This window comes from Phoxinus phoxinus, assembly GCF_949152265.1.
Source record: "Phoxinus phoxinus genome assembly, chromosome: 9".
Classification (NCBI taxonomy): Eukaryota; Metazoa; Chordata; class Actinopteri; order Cypriniformes; family Leuciscidae; genus Phoxinus; species Phoxinus phoxinus.
The window spans coordinates 29,386,088-29,398,736 of NC_136884.1; the positions used below are offsets into that span (position 1 = coordinate 29,386,088).

Below are 12,649 nucleotides of genomic sequence, written 5' to 3' on the forward strand. Positions count from 1 at the left end.
ATCTCTGATTCATGCGTTAAATTAATATTTTAATGTGTTTTTCTGTATGCAACTCAACAAGTGTTGAGCCTCAGCGTGCAGGCAGGACTTTTATTTTGGTGTGTTGATGTGATGTCATAGAGCTGCGCCGTGCTCCTGCATCTGATGAGATTCGACTGAAGACAGGTTTGTGTTTTTATTCATTTAAAGTGTTTAAATCAAAGCAACTCGTTCAAACAGTTTATACAATGAAATGAATTAAGTACTGGTAAATGTAACATTGTGTATATATAAACACGGATGAACGTTGTTGTTTTTAGTAAAGTGTATTCATGCACGAGTAAAATGTGCGTCTCATTCTGCTCCCTTTATCGTGAATCAGTGCACAAATTTAGATACTAAATATGAACTTAGTTTGTGTGATTTTTGTACTTCTATTAATTTATGTTCAGTTTTGATCTAATCAGGTGAGTCAAGTCACCTTTATTTACATTGTGCTTTTTACAATGCAGATTGTTTCAAAGCAGCTTTACTGTGATAATAGGAAAATAATGCAATAAAGTTTGTTTCTGCTGTACAGCAGATCTAGAAGAAAATAGCGTCGTAGTCCAGCTTAAGTAAGTTCAGTGATGGTTCATTTTTGTTGTAAAAAAGTTGTATTAAAATCGTATTTTAGTTCATTTATTTATACTGTGTTAGCTGCACTGGAGATTCTCACATAATGGTGTAAATACAGGCAGATCAATAATAATGTTGAATAGTCCATTAACTTTCACTCTGACTGACTCTCTTACCAGTGCGCTGAACTACTGAACTAGAGCTGATTGAAACACACAGAGATTTAGTGTGGATTTATTTTTCTTTCTGTTAATTATTCTCATCTTAAACAGGACAAACACACAGAACAACTCCTGGTGAAGCGACTGAGATCCACGCGACTCACTATTATAAAGATGGCATTTATTAAAGTGGAGAGTAAAGACTTGAAGATTGAAGAAACATTCAGTGTGAAACTAGAAGAAACTGAGGAACAAACAAAGATGGCGTTTATTAAAGAGGAGAGTAAAGACTTGAAAATTGAAGAAACATTCAGTATGAAACGAGAAGAAACTGAGGAACAAACAAAGATTGCGTTTATTGAAGATGTGAAGATTGAAGAAACATTCAGTGTGAAACATGAAGATACTGAGGATCAATCAGGTTGGTTTCATTCTCAAAGCTGAATTTAGTCATTTGATCCTTATTAAAATGTCCAGCTCTACAGAAATGAATAATATTTTTGTAGAATGTCAAATGAGTGTCCTTATTAAGGTGGTTTTATTTTTTCGGGTCACCTCATGTGTTCAGACATGTTGAGATCACGTGACCAGACAAATGCTAATATTGCCTTCCACCTGGGAAGATCAGACTTCCATTTGTTATTACAACACGCATTAAATTAGGAAAAATAATACAGAAGTAGCCTTTTACAATTAAGTGACTTTAAACCCATAATCAACTTCTAATTTAAAAACATTGAAAACCATTCTACTTAATTTTACAGCAGTATTAAACAAAATCCTTGTTTTGTATAAATCAAATACAATGGTTGGGGGTTATTTGGTAAAAAAAAAGAACATTTATTTGAAAATGATTTCCCTTTAAACTAACTAGTAATGTGTCTGCCATTGCCATTAGCCATGGACAGGCTCTGACTACAGATTATGGTGGGCTATTTGAAACCGCACAACCAAGAATGGTTACTCACTACAATAAGGTGCACACGTAACATTTAGGTTGCTTTTGATATCAAGTGTTGCTGGTTAGCTTTGTCCTTGACAATATTATATAATGTGGTAGATTTTTCCCCTACGCACCTGACTTGGCTTGAGTATCCTTGACACCTGAAAATATTATACTCGGTTGAGTTCACCTCTGAATGCGCAGGTTGATGCATAAGCGTAGCCATTCTTACCGCATAAAATGCCTGAGAATTATAGTTACCTGACCGCTAACTAACAACACCTAAGAGTCGAACGACGTCTCGCCCCCTTTCGACACTATCACTCGGTAATAAGGTCTTTAGTGTTTCGCTAAATAACTTGTTCCACTAACTAACTTGCTGCGCAGCAATAATAACCGACAGACTTGAGACAATGCCTTCGAATATGCTTTAATCATGGTTTTCAGACCAATTTCCGAGAGAATCCCACCAGCTAAAGGAATACAGTTTTTATAGAATAGGAGCATGGCAAAAATTACGTAATACATTACATAATTTCCCCACAATTTGATTGGTTCTTCATATTCAATCCCTTATGTTACTAGGTAATGAGACCATTCTAGACTGTTATATTTTTGATATTTTCTAGCCAGCATCTCGGAAGTTTCCACTGATTTCGACACAAACTTCAGAGTACATTTTGTTCAAGTTGTAGAATGCTTAAAGAAGTAAGGTTAGGCTTAGATGTTTAGAGTCATGATTAGTTTGATGTACAGTTTACTATTTTTAGTCATTTAAAAAATCCATCACACAGGGTACAAGATGACCTACAAAAAGATGACATTTCTGAAATAGTTTTGTTCAAAATAAATAATGGTAAATTAAATACCGTAAAACTTCAAATAATAGCCGAGTCCCAAATAGACGCCTGTCTCTTTTACACGCCTGGTGTGGCTACAGGTTTGGATAAAGGCCGGTCTCAAATAGAGGCCTGGTCTGTTTTTTAGTTTCGGGTTGTATTTAATCTTCTAAAACCTGTCAGATCGTCTGTTTAAGCCAGTTCTATGGTGCAGATTGGGCACGCAAGAGAGCCCAAGCAAGGCAGGCAGAGAGAGTTAGCGGCGCGCCGCTATGACAACTCAAGGTTAATGTTATCGCACACCGGACGAGAAGCGCAGCTCCGCGCCGTGTCTATGACAACTCGAGGTATCGCACACCGGACGAGAAGCGCAGCTCCGCGCTGTCTATGACAACTCGAGGTATCGCACACCGGACGAGAAACGCAGCTCCGCGCTGTCTATGACAACTCGAGGTATCGCACACCGGACGAGAAGCGCAGCTCCGCGCCGCGTCTGACAACTCGAGGTATCGCACACCGGACGAGAAGCGCAGCGCTGCGTCTATGACAACTCGAGGTATCGCACACCGGACGAGAAGCGCAGCTCCGCGCCGCGTCTATGACAACTCGAGGTATCGCACACCGGACGAGAAGCGCAGCTCCGCGCCGCGTCTGACAACTCGAGGTATCGCACACCGGACGAGAAGCGCAGCTCCGCGCCGCGTGTATGACAACTCGAGGTATCGCACACTGGACGAGAAGCGCAGCGCCGCGTCTATGACAACTCGAGGTATCGCACACCGGACGAGAAGCGCAGCGCCGCGTCTATGACAACTCGAGGTATCGCACACCGGACGAGAAGCTCCGCGCCGCGTCTATGACAACTCGAGGTATCGCACACCGGACGAGAAGCTCCGCGCCGCGTCTATGACAACTCGAGGTATCGCACACCGGACGAGAAGCTCCGCGCCGCGTCTATGACAACTCGAGGTATCGCACACCGGACGAGAAGCTCCGCGCCGCGTCTATGACAACTCGAGGTATCGCACACCGGACGAGAAGCTCCGCGCCGCGTCTATGACAACTCGAGGTATCGCACACTGGACGAGAAGCTCCGCGCCGCGTCTATGACAACTCGAGGTATCGCACACTGGACGAGAAGCTCCGCGCTGCGTCTATGACAACTCGAGGTATCGCACATCGGACGAGAAGCTCCGCGCCGCGTCTATGACAACTCGAGGTATCGCACACTGGACGAGAAGCTCCGCGCCGCGTCTATGACAACTCGAGGTATCGCACACTGGACGAGAAGCTCCGCGCCGCGTCTATGACAACTCGAGGTATCGCACACCGGACGAGAAGCGCAGCTCCGCGCCGCGTCTGACAACTCGAGGTATCGTACACCGGACGTGCACTTTGTCAGTTTATGGCCAGCAATATTTTTATGTTTAAGGACATAATGGAATTAAGATCATGTCTATGTTATGATTGTACTGTACAATTAAATACAATTGTTGCTTAGTCTGCACTGCAGTCTGAATTCACTTTACCTCAGAGCATCCGTTAACTGAATGAATTAAGAATATCATCTGAAAATCCGATAACATCAGCAATTTTCATTCAACCAGCTGATTTCTGTAAATGAATGTAAAACTAAATGTATATTGCAGCACAGGGTGAAGTATCAACACTAAATTAAAGGCCTGTCTCAAATACAAGCCGGTGCAGTTCGGCGATTTGGGAAAATAAAAGCCCGGGCTATTATTTGAAGTTTTACGGTACTAGGAAATTAATCTAAAATAGAAAGTATACAAAGACTGTTTACTACAGAAAACTATGCCATGTGTATTTACTATAGGGGTGTGACGAGATCTCACGAGACTAAAATGTGACGAGATTTCCCGTCGAGTGAAAAGCTGTCTCGCGATGTCGCCATGACGGAGCGTGAGGGTGAAATAAGCTTAGAATATTCCACATTCGCCTCAACTGTCGTTTTGCTGGTTTTTATTTTATTTTTATTTTTTAAACATTGGAAATGAATGTAAAAGTCTGCTCTGCTCATCCAGCATGAGTTGCAGTCGCACACAGTGCAGTAAGACTCGAAGTTCACTGATCGCGTGATGGTGGCGGAAGATTCGTTGTTCAACAGAGCGTCGTATAAATGTCCTATCTTGTAGAATGTGTGCTTAGCAATGCTTCTCCCTCTATACCCAGAGTATGTGCGATTGCGAATCTGAAAGTAAAACACAAGCTCCCTGATGCGCGCAAATTAGGTTGCATACATATAATGCTAGTCTGTCTCCCAATACCCATCTCTGGACTGTGTAGTGGTGGCTCTGGTCTCTGTTTTGGTCTCGGTTTGCACTTCGTATATTGAGAGACTGTAACGTAAGCCGACGCCGACGAACTAGCGCTGATGAAAGCCGACTGTGTTGTCGCCTCGCGTCGGGGTAAAAAGCTGCACTTGAACACCGAGAGAACTACAGCCGACTGTCAGCTAGAATGCGCGTTCTGCGCCTGTGTGTAAATGTGACAACTGTCTATTTCTGCAGATATATTCATATATATTCATCCTTCAAAAAGGGAAATTGACGCTGCCGGCTGCAGATACACAAACCGTAAACAAAGGAATGCGTGCTTACCGTTTTGAATATCAATCCTGCTACACACTTTGTTTATTCCACTCCGCTCATGTTGATATTGAAATATTCACCAATGAACACTCCAGTAAGATGATGTAACATTAGAACAGCTAATATCTATCTGTACCGTTTTAACTTCTTTGCTCACTGTTTTGCTATTATTCTCGTGCACTGACTTGTTCAGCTGAACAGCCAATCAGAGTTCCTTCTTTCACCGACAGCCCGATGCCGATTCAACATGTAAAAACGGCCGAAACAAAGCCGACAAGGACCAAATTCAGCTGATGGTGCGGAACACAAAGAAAACACACGGAGAAAACTTAGTCGGCCGACGCACAAAAACTGGGCTTGGTGTGTTCAAGGCTTTAAAGGGCATATTGCATTTTTTTTTTTTTTTCCAGAATTAATATATAACCTTGTATGAAAATACCATATGAAAAGTAAATGCAGGATTAAAAATAGTTTTTCCAGACATAAGGGCACAGATTTAGTAGAAAACGTGACAGTTTCCTTGACCGTGTTGAAAAAACGCTTTTTTTCACCATCGCGTCATATTACGTCACAATGGGTAGTCGTTTGCCGGGCGCTGCGTTCGCTCAGTGCAGAGTAGGCTGGTATTCAGTTGAAGCGGTCGTGATTCAGTGTGTTTTCTGTGGTTATTGTATTTCAATTAATCATTATCGTGATAATTCAGGACATCGAGTCCACAGGTTTCCGAACAAGAAAAAGGACGTTGCTATCTCCCGTGTGCGTTTTGTGCAGGGTAAGAGACGGCCTTCGCTTCTGCATCTGCTTTGACGCGGTAGTGTGTAGAGTTCACTATAGACCGCATGATTATAATCCCGGCGATATGATGAGTTAACGTTATATGATGATGGCGATATGTGCACACTGTCCCAGCTCCTTCATCGGGTCGCCCGGTCCGCCGTCAGCATGTGGTTCGGCCGCCGGCGGGAAACATGACGCTCACGGATCCGTCAGAGATCACTTTGTACATTTGTTTTACAAAATTTGCCTCGTCTTAATTTAATTAATTAACATATCCTCCATAAACTTGTAATGTAATGCATTTATGTGCTTGTTATTAATCTGCAGCCGACACTTATTATTATTATTATAAATATAATGCATTATGTTCATTTTCAATCTGTACTCCGAATTTTAATGTTTGTGTTTCTACATAGAAAGTTTTTATACAGTAAGAAAGTTGTGATTGTGATTATTTTTTTATTCATTATCACCAAATGGGGCCATTCAAAGCCTTTATAATGTCCCTCTTTCTCTGGAAACTGTCTCCTAATGGCTGACATACACGACACATGCAGGTAAGGGTCTAAATACTAGCTTTGCGATTGCCTGATACATAATAATCTGTACAATATAACGTTAGTGATCTGAGCATAGTGTTATACACATCGTCGGCTAACGTGAATACATCTATAAACTAACACTGTTCTCTCACCGAGACCCCTGCCCTGTTCTCCTCACACCACAGCTCAATGTGTCTCCTCTGACCGTTGTTTTGTCTAATCCTGGCCTGTCTACTCTCTTGGCTTCATATCAGGCTCATAATTATATGGCTGATGTCTGTCATACGCGTAAACATTTAGGCTACAATTTCCACAGCGTCCGAACTGTCATTGCGATCCATTGCTTTCCTATTGTTTACTTTGACCGCTCTCCCTGCCGTTACGTCACTTCCGGTTTGGCGGTTTTCAAATGCGGAAGTAAAATTTTCTCACAAAAACGACTCCAGAAGCCTAAATAGCGCTTTATAAGTATATGTTTATATTTAAATATAGTTCCTACATTATTGTTCTATACTTTGGCTCACTGGGTACTCTAACCTGCAACATAGCCTTTAAGGACAACAGACAAGGGAGTCTCCGTTTCTGAAATTATAATCAGAACGCAAGAACAATTTTTTAAAACTCACCGGATTAACCCTCTAACTTCCGGACTACTTTTTAGACTACTTTTTTCTTTTGCAAAATAAAACCGCAATTTCACAACAATTATAAAGAGTCTGTGCGCTAACTTTGATTATGGTTCCACTTGCACTTATTGTTTGACCTTAATAAGACTAAGAGAAAACTGTTATTAATTTTTGTTATTTATACTCCTTTTATTTCTATGTTCAATTGTGTAAAGGAGTACAGTTTGGAGGTCACACACAGCCTCTATCAGAAGTTCTGGAAGCTCATAAATGTACAGTAAGGTCTGAAGAGACTCATGTGAAATCATACAGGATAAATTTATAAGGCACCTGCATACTATTTTTCCAGTCATGAATTTTGTCATTGAAGATTTCTGAAAAATTTTGCAAAAATCTTATCTCGTTCTCATGAACCCAATCTCGTGTCTCGTCTCGTGAGATAAGCGTCTCGTCCCACCCTGAGTCCCATGCTGATTTGAAATGGACAGTTTTGTCAAAGCATTTTTATCTTCAGCTATTATTTTACACAGATTCACAAGCTGTTGAGAGATCGAGAATGATAAATCGTGTTCTGCAATGACCGTGCACATGCGTATTTTCAAGTCATAAACACGGTCAGTCATTGACGCCGTTACATCAGCTCTGGTTGCTGCTCCCGGTAGTCGTGTTGTGTGTTGGAGAGCGCGGACAGCTGCTCTGTGACGGGGGTCTAATTCGGGGAACGGTAGCACTTTTTTACCGCGAGTTGCATACATTAGCTTTCTCGAGCACAACGTGCAGAAGCAAGCACCACGTTCTCTTAATTTCTTACAACAGCTACCAAAATGCCCTGCCTATTCCTTCTATCCACCCCCAGCGCCATTTATTTTTAAGTCCTTTATCAATTAGGATGTCTTCCCCAGGCTTCATAAACTTACTCTCCATCCTGCTGCATTATTTGCTTGCTACTCTCCAACTTTATGTCTCCACTCCGGCATCTATGCTTAGTAAGACTTGGAAAAAGTGTGGTTGAGAACCAGCAGCAACCAAGACCCGCCCCATTCTACTTCTGATTGGCTTGTAATGTTAGTTTGGTTGAGAGTGAAGGCTGTGTTCCTCTCATACCATTGGTAGGCAAACTCATGAACCCTTTATTTTTTTATGTAGGATTTTCTTTTCTGCAGCCAAATGCCACACGCTGGAGATCTGGCATGATGCCGGAAAACTTTAAGCCCTGTGCAGTGTGAATAATTATACTAAGTATGATTAGTTAATTTTTTGTAGATAATGGATTTTTCAGAGCATAAATACATAAACATGATCCCTTAAAGTCGCGTTAGGACCCCCCCCCCCCCCCCATCCCCACCTCCACAATGGCTACATAGGTGCACTGGAATAATCCTTCCTAAAACAAATTAAACTTTCGTTTACAAAGACGTGAAACTCACCGAGTGGTCAGGGGTGTTCACTGATATGCTCACACAAAAATAGCTGCAAAAGATGCTTTCCAACCGGTTTTATCGTAGTTTTTGTCCAACTCCATTGACTTGTATTGGACGTGCTGTGAGGTACAAGTCAATGGAATTGGACAAAAACTGCGACTCTGACTAGAGCTGGGTATCCAATGAGCACTCTCTATGATAAATGAAGTGTGGAATGAATCCAGTTCCAAAATCTCTGGCAGCCACTTTTCCAGGAAAGCACATGTATCCATTCCCTCATCCTTCTCTGGAAGACCGACCAATCTTAGATTATTTCTCCTTCTGCATTCCAGATCATCCACTTTATCCGACATCGATTTCACCTGCGTTTCCAGCAACTCGGCTCTATTCTTTAATTGAACAATCTTGTCCTCAGCCCCTGATATATGTTCCTCCGCTTCCGTCATTCTCTTTGTAACCTCTGTTATTGCCGAAAGAACTTTGTCGATCTTAACACCGACTCGTTTTTCCATTCCTTTAATTGCCTCCATTATATCAGCATTACTAGGATTCCTAACATCAGAGACTTTTCCTCCATCTTCTTCCCCCGTCTCATCGTGTTCGTTAGGACTCTCAGGGTCTGGGCACATTTTGTGTTTCAGGATCCAATTTCCCTTGACCTTTGCTCTTTTTTCGACACCATTATTGTGATGATTATAAGTGATGTGTGTGGGTTTGAAGAGGATTCGATTACAATTATTGCACGAGGGTTTGAAACTGCAACCTCTCACTTTGACGCCATAACTGGAAGTTACATGTGATATTTTAATTATTTCAAAAGAGTGTGAATTAATCCATAGGCAAAAACAATACTGAAGTGTAGAAATGATGATGTGTTTTTGCTGCTATGGTAGCCAGTACCTGGTTTGGGGTTTACGGAGTTGAAGTCTAACTTGTAGTGTGCTTGTCGGGTGAGGGGTATTGCGGGTTATTTATCAAATATTGTAAATAATTGTGTGTCTAATCTATCTGTCACTACACATTCAACACATTTTTCAAGTGGGTATAGAATTTACTTAATGTTGGTTTTAATGTTTTTCATGTACAGTATAAATGGTTTAATGTCGGTTGCTTTGTGCCATTAAATTGGGGTTAACTTTTATTTGTCTTGTTTGCCTTAGACCTGATGGCGCTGAAAGAGGACAATCAAGTACTGAATGAAACGGAAGAGAAAGATCAATATGAGAATCTTCATGATTTCACAACTGAAATAAAGTCTTTTAGTTGCTCACAGACTGAAACGATTCCATCACAAGAAAAAGCTCAAATTAATTTCATCTGCCAACACTGTGGAGACAGATTCACTCGAAAAGCAAGCCTTAACAGTCACATGAGCATTCACAATAAAGAGAAGGGTTACAGCTGCTATCATTGTGAAAAGAGTTTTGATCAACTTCATGACCTTAAAGTCCACATGGAAGATCACAAGGGAAATAAGCCATGCATCTGCCCACTGTGTGGAATGAGATTCCGCCAAAAAGGACATCTCAATAACCACATGGGGATTCACAATAAAGAGAAGCATTACACCTGCGAACTGTGTGAAAAGAGTTTCAGTCAGCATAAAAACCTTGAAGTTCACATGGAAGTTCACATGGGAAAGAAGCCGTACGCCTGCCAACAGTGTGGAAAGCGATTCAACCGAAAAGGAAACCTTAATAACCACGTGAAAATTCACACTAAAGAGAAGCCTTACACCTGCAAACAATGTGGAAAGAGTTTTTATCAACATGGAAACCTTAAGAGGCACATGAGATCTCACTCTGGAGAGAAACCCTACACATGCCCTCAGTGTGGAAAGAGTTTCAGTCAACATGAAAACCTTGAAGTCCACATGAGAGTTCACACCGCAGAGAACCCTTACACCTGCAAACATTGTGGAAAGAGTTTTGATCAACATGGAAACCTTAAAGTCCACATGAGATCCCACACTGGAGAGAAACCATACAAATGCCGTCAGTGTGGAAAGTGTTTCAGTCAACATGGAAGCCTTGAAGTCCATATGAGAATTCACACTGGAGAGAAGCCTTTCACCTGCAAACAGTGTGGAAAGAGTTTCAACCGAAAAGGAAACCTTAACATGCACATGGTAGTTCACACTGGAGAAAGCCCTTACACCTGCGAAGAGTGTGGAATAAGTTTCACTGTAAAAGGAAACTTTAAAAGGCACATGGGGATTCACACTGGAGAGAAGCCTTTCACCTGCCAACAGTGTGGACAAAGTTTCAACCGAAAAGGAAACTTTAACATGCACATTAAAACTCACACGGGAGAAAGCCGTTCTAGCCGTTTGTAAGGTCTTTCTGTACATAATCGTGCTCTCTCCACAGCATTTTCTTCCAGATATGCTCTATTTTTCTTACTGCTCTCTTAAGGGCCTGAGTGTGCTCATTGTACCACGGTGTTGGACTATTTTCTTTAATCTTTAAGCGCAATGGAGAAACTGTGTCAAAAGTGCTGGAAAAGAGTCAAAAGTTTGTCACAATATCGAGTTCTATGTTATCTGGGATGCTGAGGACATGAAACTGATCAGGGATATTACTAATAAAGCAATCTTTTGTGGCAGAAGTGAGAGTTCTAACATATTTGTAACACGGAGTTGGCTTTGCAACCTTGGCTAAATGAAGTATACACGAGACTAGATAATGATCTGAGATGTCATCGCTCTGCTGCAGTATTTCAACGGCATCAACATTGATTCCTTGTCATAGTATTGGATCTAGAGTATGATTACGACAATGAGTAGATCCTGACACGTGTTGTCAGAATTTCTTTAAATGCCAATCCCAGTGCATCTTTTTCGTTATCTACATGTATATTAAAATCACCAACAATTAGGACTTTATCTGAAGCCAGTACTAACTCTGATAGAAAATCAGCAAATTCTTGGATAAAGTCTGTATGGTGGCCTATATATAGTAGCAAGCACAAATGTCAAGCGCGATTTAACATTTACACTAGATAACGTTACATTTAAGCATGATATTATCTAAAGATATTACTATAAATTACAGCAACACCTCCCTCTTTTCCTTTCAGACGTGGCTCGTTTTTATAACTGTAATCTTGGGGGGTGGACTCTTTAGATTAATGTAATTGTTTGGTTTTAGCCAGGTTTCTGTCAAACACAGCACATCTAGATTATAATCTGTAATCATATCGTTAACAATAAGTGCTTTTGATGTAAGGGATTGAATATTCAGCAACCCAAGCTTTATCATTTGTATCTGTATTATATCTTTTTTTTTATTTGTTGAAAATCAATGAAATTTTTACCATTAAATGGGTTTGGGTATTTTTTGTATTTCCTAGTAGGGGTGTGCCATATCATACCGTCCACGATAATACCGGTATAAATTTGTACATGATAAAAAAATGTCATCGCGATATCAATGATATAACGACGCAAAGACATATGACATATGTGAAAGTATAGCCCTACACCAAGCACAAACGGTGAATCCTTTGCCCAATGTCAGTGGTGGGAACAATGTTTCCCGGGGTCGGAGTGTTCATCGCGAAGTTAGCAGGCGTGTTAGTGCTGTGGGGAACGAGGCGGGAGATTTTTACCGCGCTAGCCATGTAGCTTTTGTCTTTTGACAGTATTGTGGTGGAGACTTTGTCTAATGCCACTGGGTATGTTAGACGAGGTCGCAGTATTCATAGGACAGTTAGGGGGCAGAGTGAGGAGTCGCAATGACAATGACAGTAGTCCGAGCTGTGCGCACGAGGCCGATCTGGCCGCGCTGCTCGTAGCAGGAGCAGAGGCGGTGTGACACAGGGCAGAGGGGCTATTATGCATAGTCTATCGAAAGTCAAGTCAAGAATATTTGTATAGCGCTTTTCACAATACAGATTGTATCAAAGCAGCTTCACAGTATTAAATTAAAATAATAATAAAACGTCCATGTTTGGTAATGCTAATCAATAGTATTATTGATTGATTCATTAAATTGAACATTGAACAGAAAGCTGATGGGAATGCCGGCTTTGAGTACTTGGCCAATGAGGATGAGTACCAAAGTTGGATCACGCCCTTTGATCAGCCAATTGGATATCTGTGGGAAAGAGAACTCACCAATGTCAATTCGC

General features: G+C 41.3%; 2 protein-coding genes across 6 annotated transcripts in view; both read left to right on the forward strand.

Moving 5' to 3' along the window:
- Positions 1-12,649, forward strand: part of LOC307004872 (uncharacterized protein) — a 34,303-nt gene that overhangs the window by 94 nt on the left and 21,560 nt on the right. The window lies entirely within an intron of this gene.
- Positions 82-12,125, forward strand: LOC307004871 (uncharacterized protein). 5 transcript variants are annotated; one of them, XM_079624428.1, is made up of 4 exons: positions 86-165; positions 870-986; positions 1,073-1,179; positions 9,679-12,125. In XM_079624428.1, the coding sequence occupies exons 3-4, from the start codon at positions 1,074-1,076 to the stop codon at positions 10,851-10,853; spliced, it is 1,281 nt and encodes a 426-aa protein (XP_079480554.1). In that variant the 5' UTR covers positions 86-165; positions 870-986; position 1,073; the 3' UTR covers positions 10,854-12,125. The 5 variants fall into 5 exon arrangements, with proteins under 5 accessions (XP_079480550.1, XP_079480554.1, XP_079480553.1 ...); XM_079624427.1 differs by having other exon boundaries at positions 114-158; positions 865-1,022; positions 1,110-1,179; XM_079624424.1 differs by having other exon boundaries at positions 82-165; positions 870-1,179.

What these genes read in the sequence shown, in the direction of transcription:
- LOC307004871 (XM_079624424.1), top strand. Translation starts at nt 933, where the DNA reads ATGGCATTTATTAAAGTGGAGAGTAAAGACTTGAAGATTGAAGAAACA. An exon ending in AGATACTGAGGATCAATCAG is followed by an intron (nt 1,180 to 9,678) that starts GTTGGTTTCATT and finishes TGTTTGCCTTAG; the next exon opens with ACCTGATGGCGCTGAAAGAG.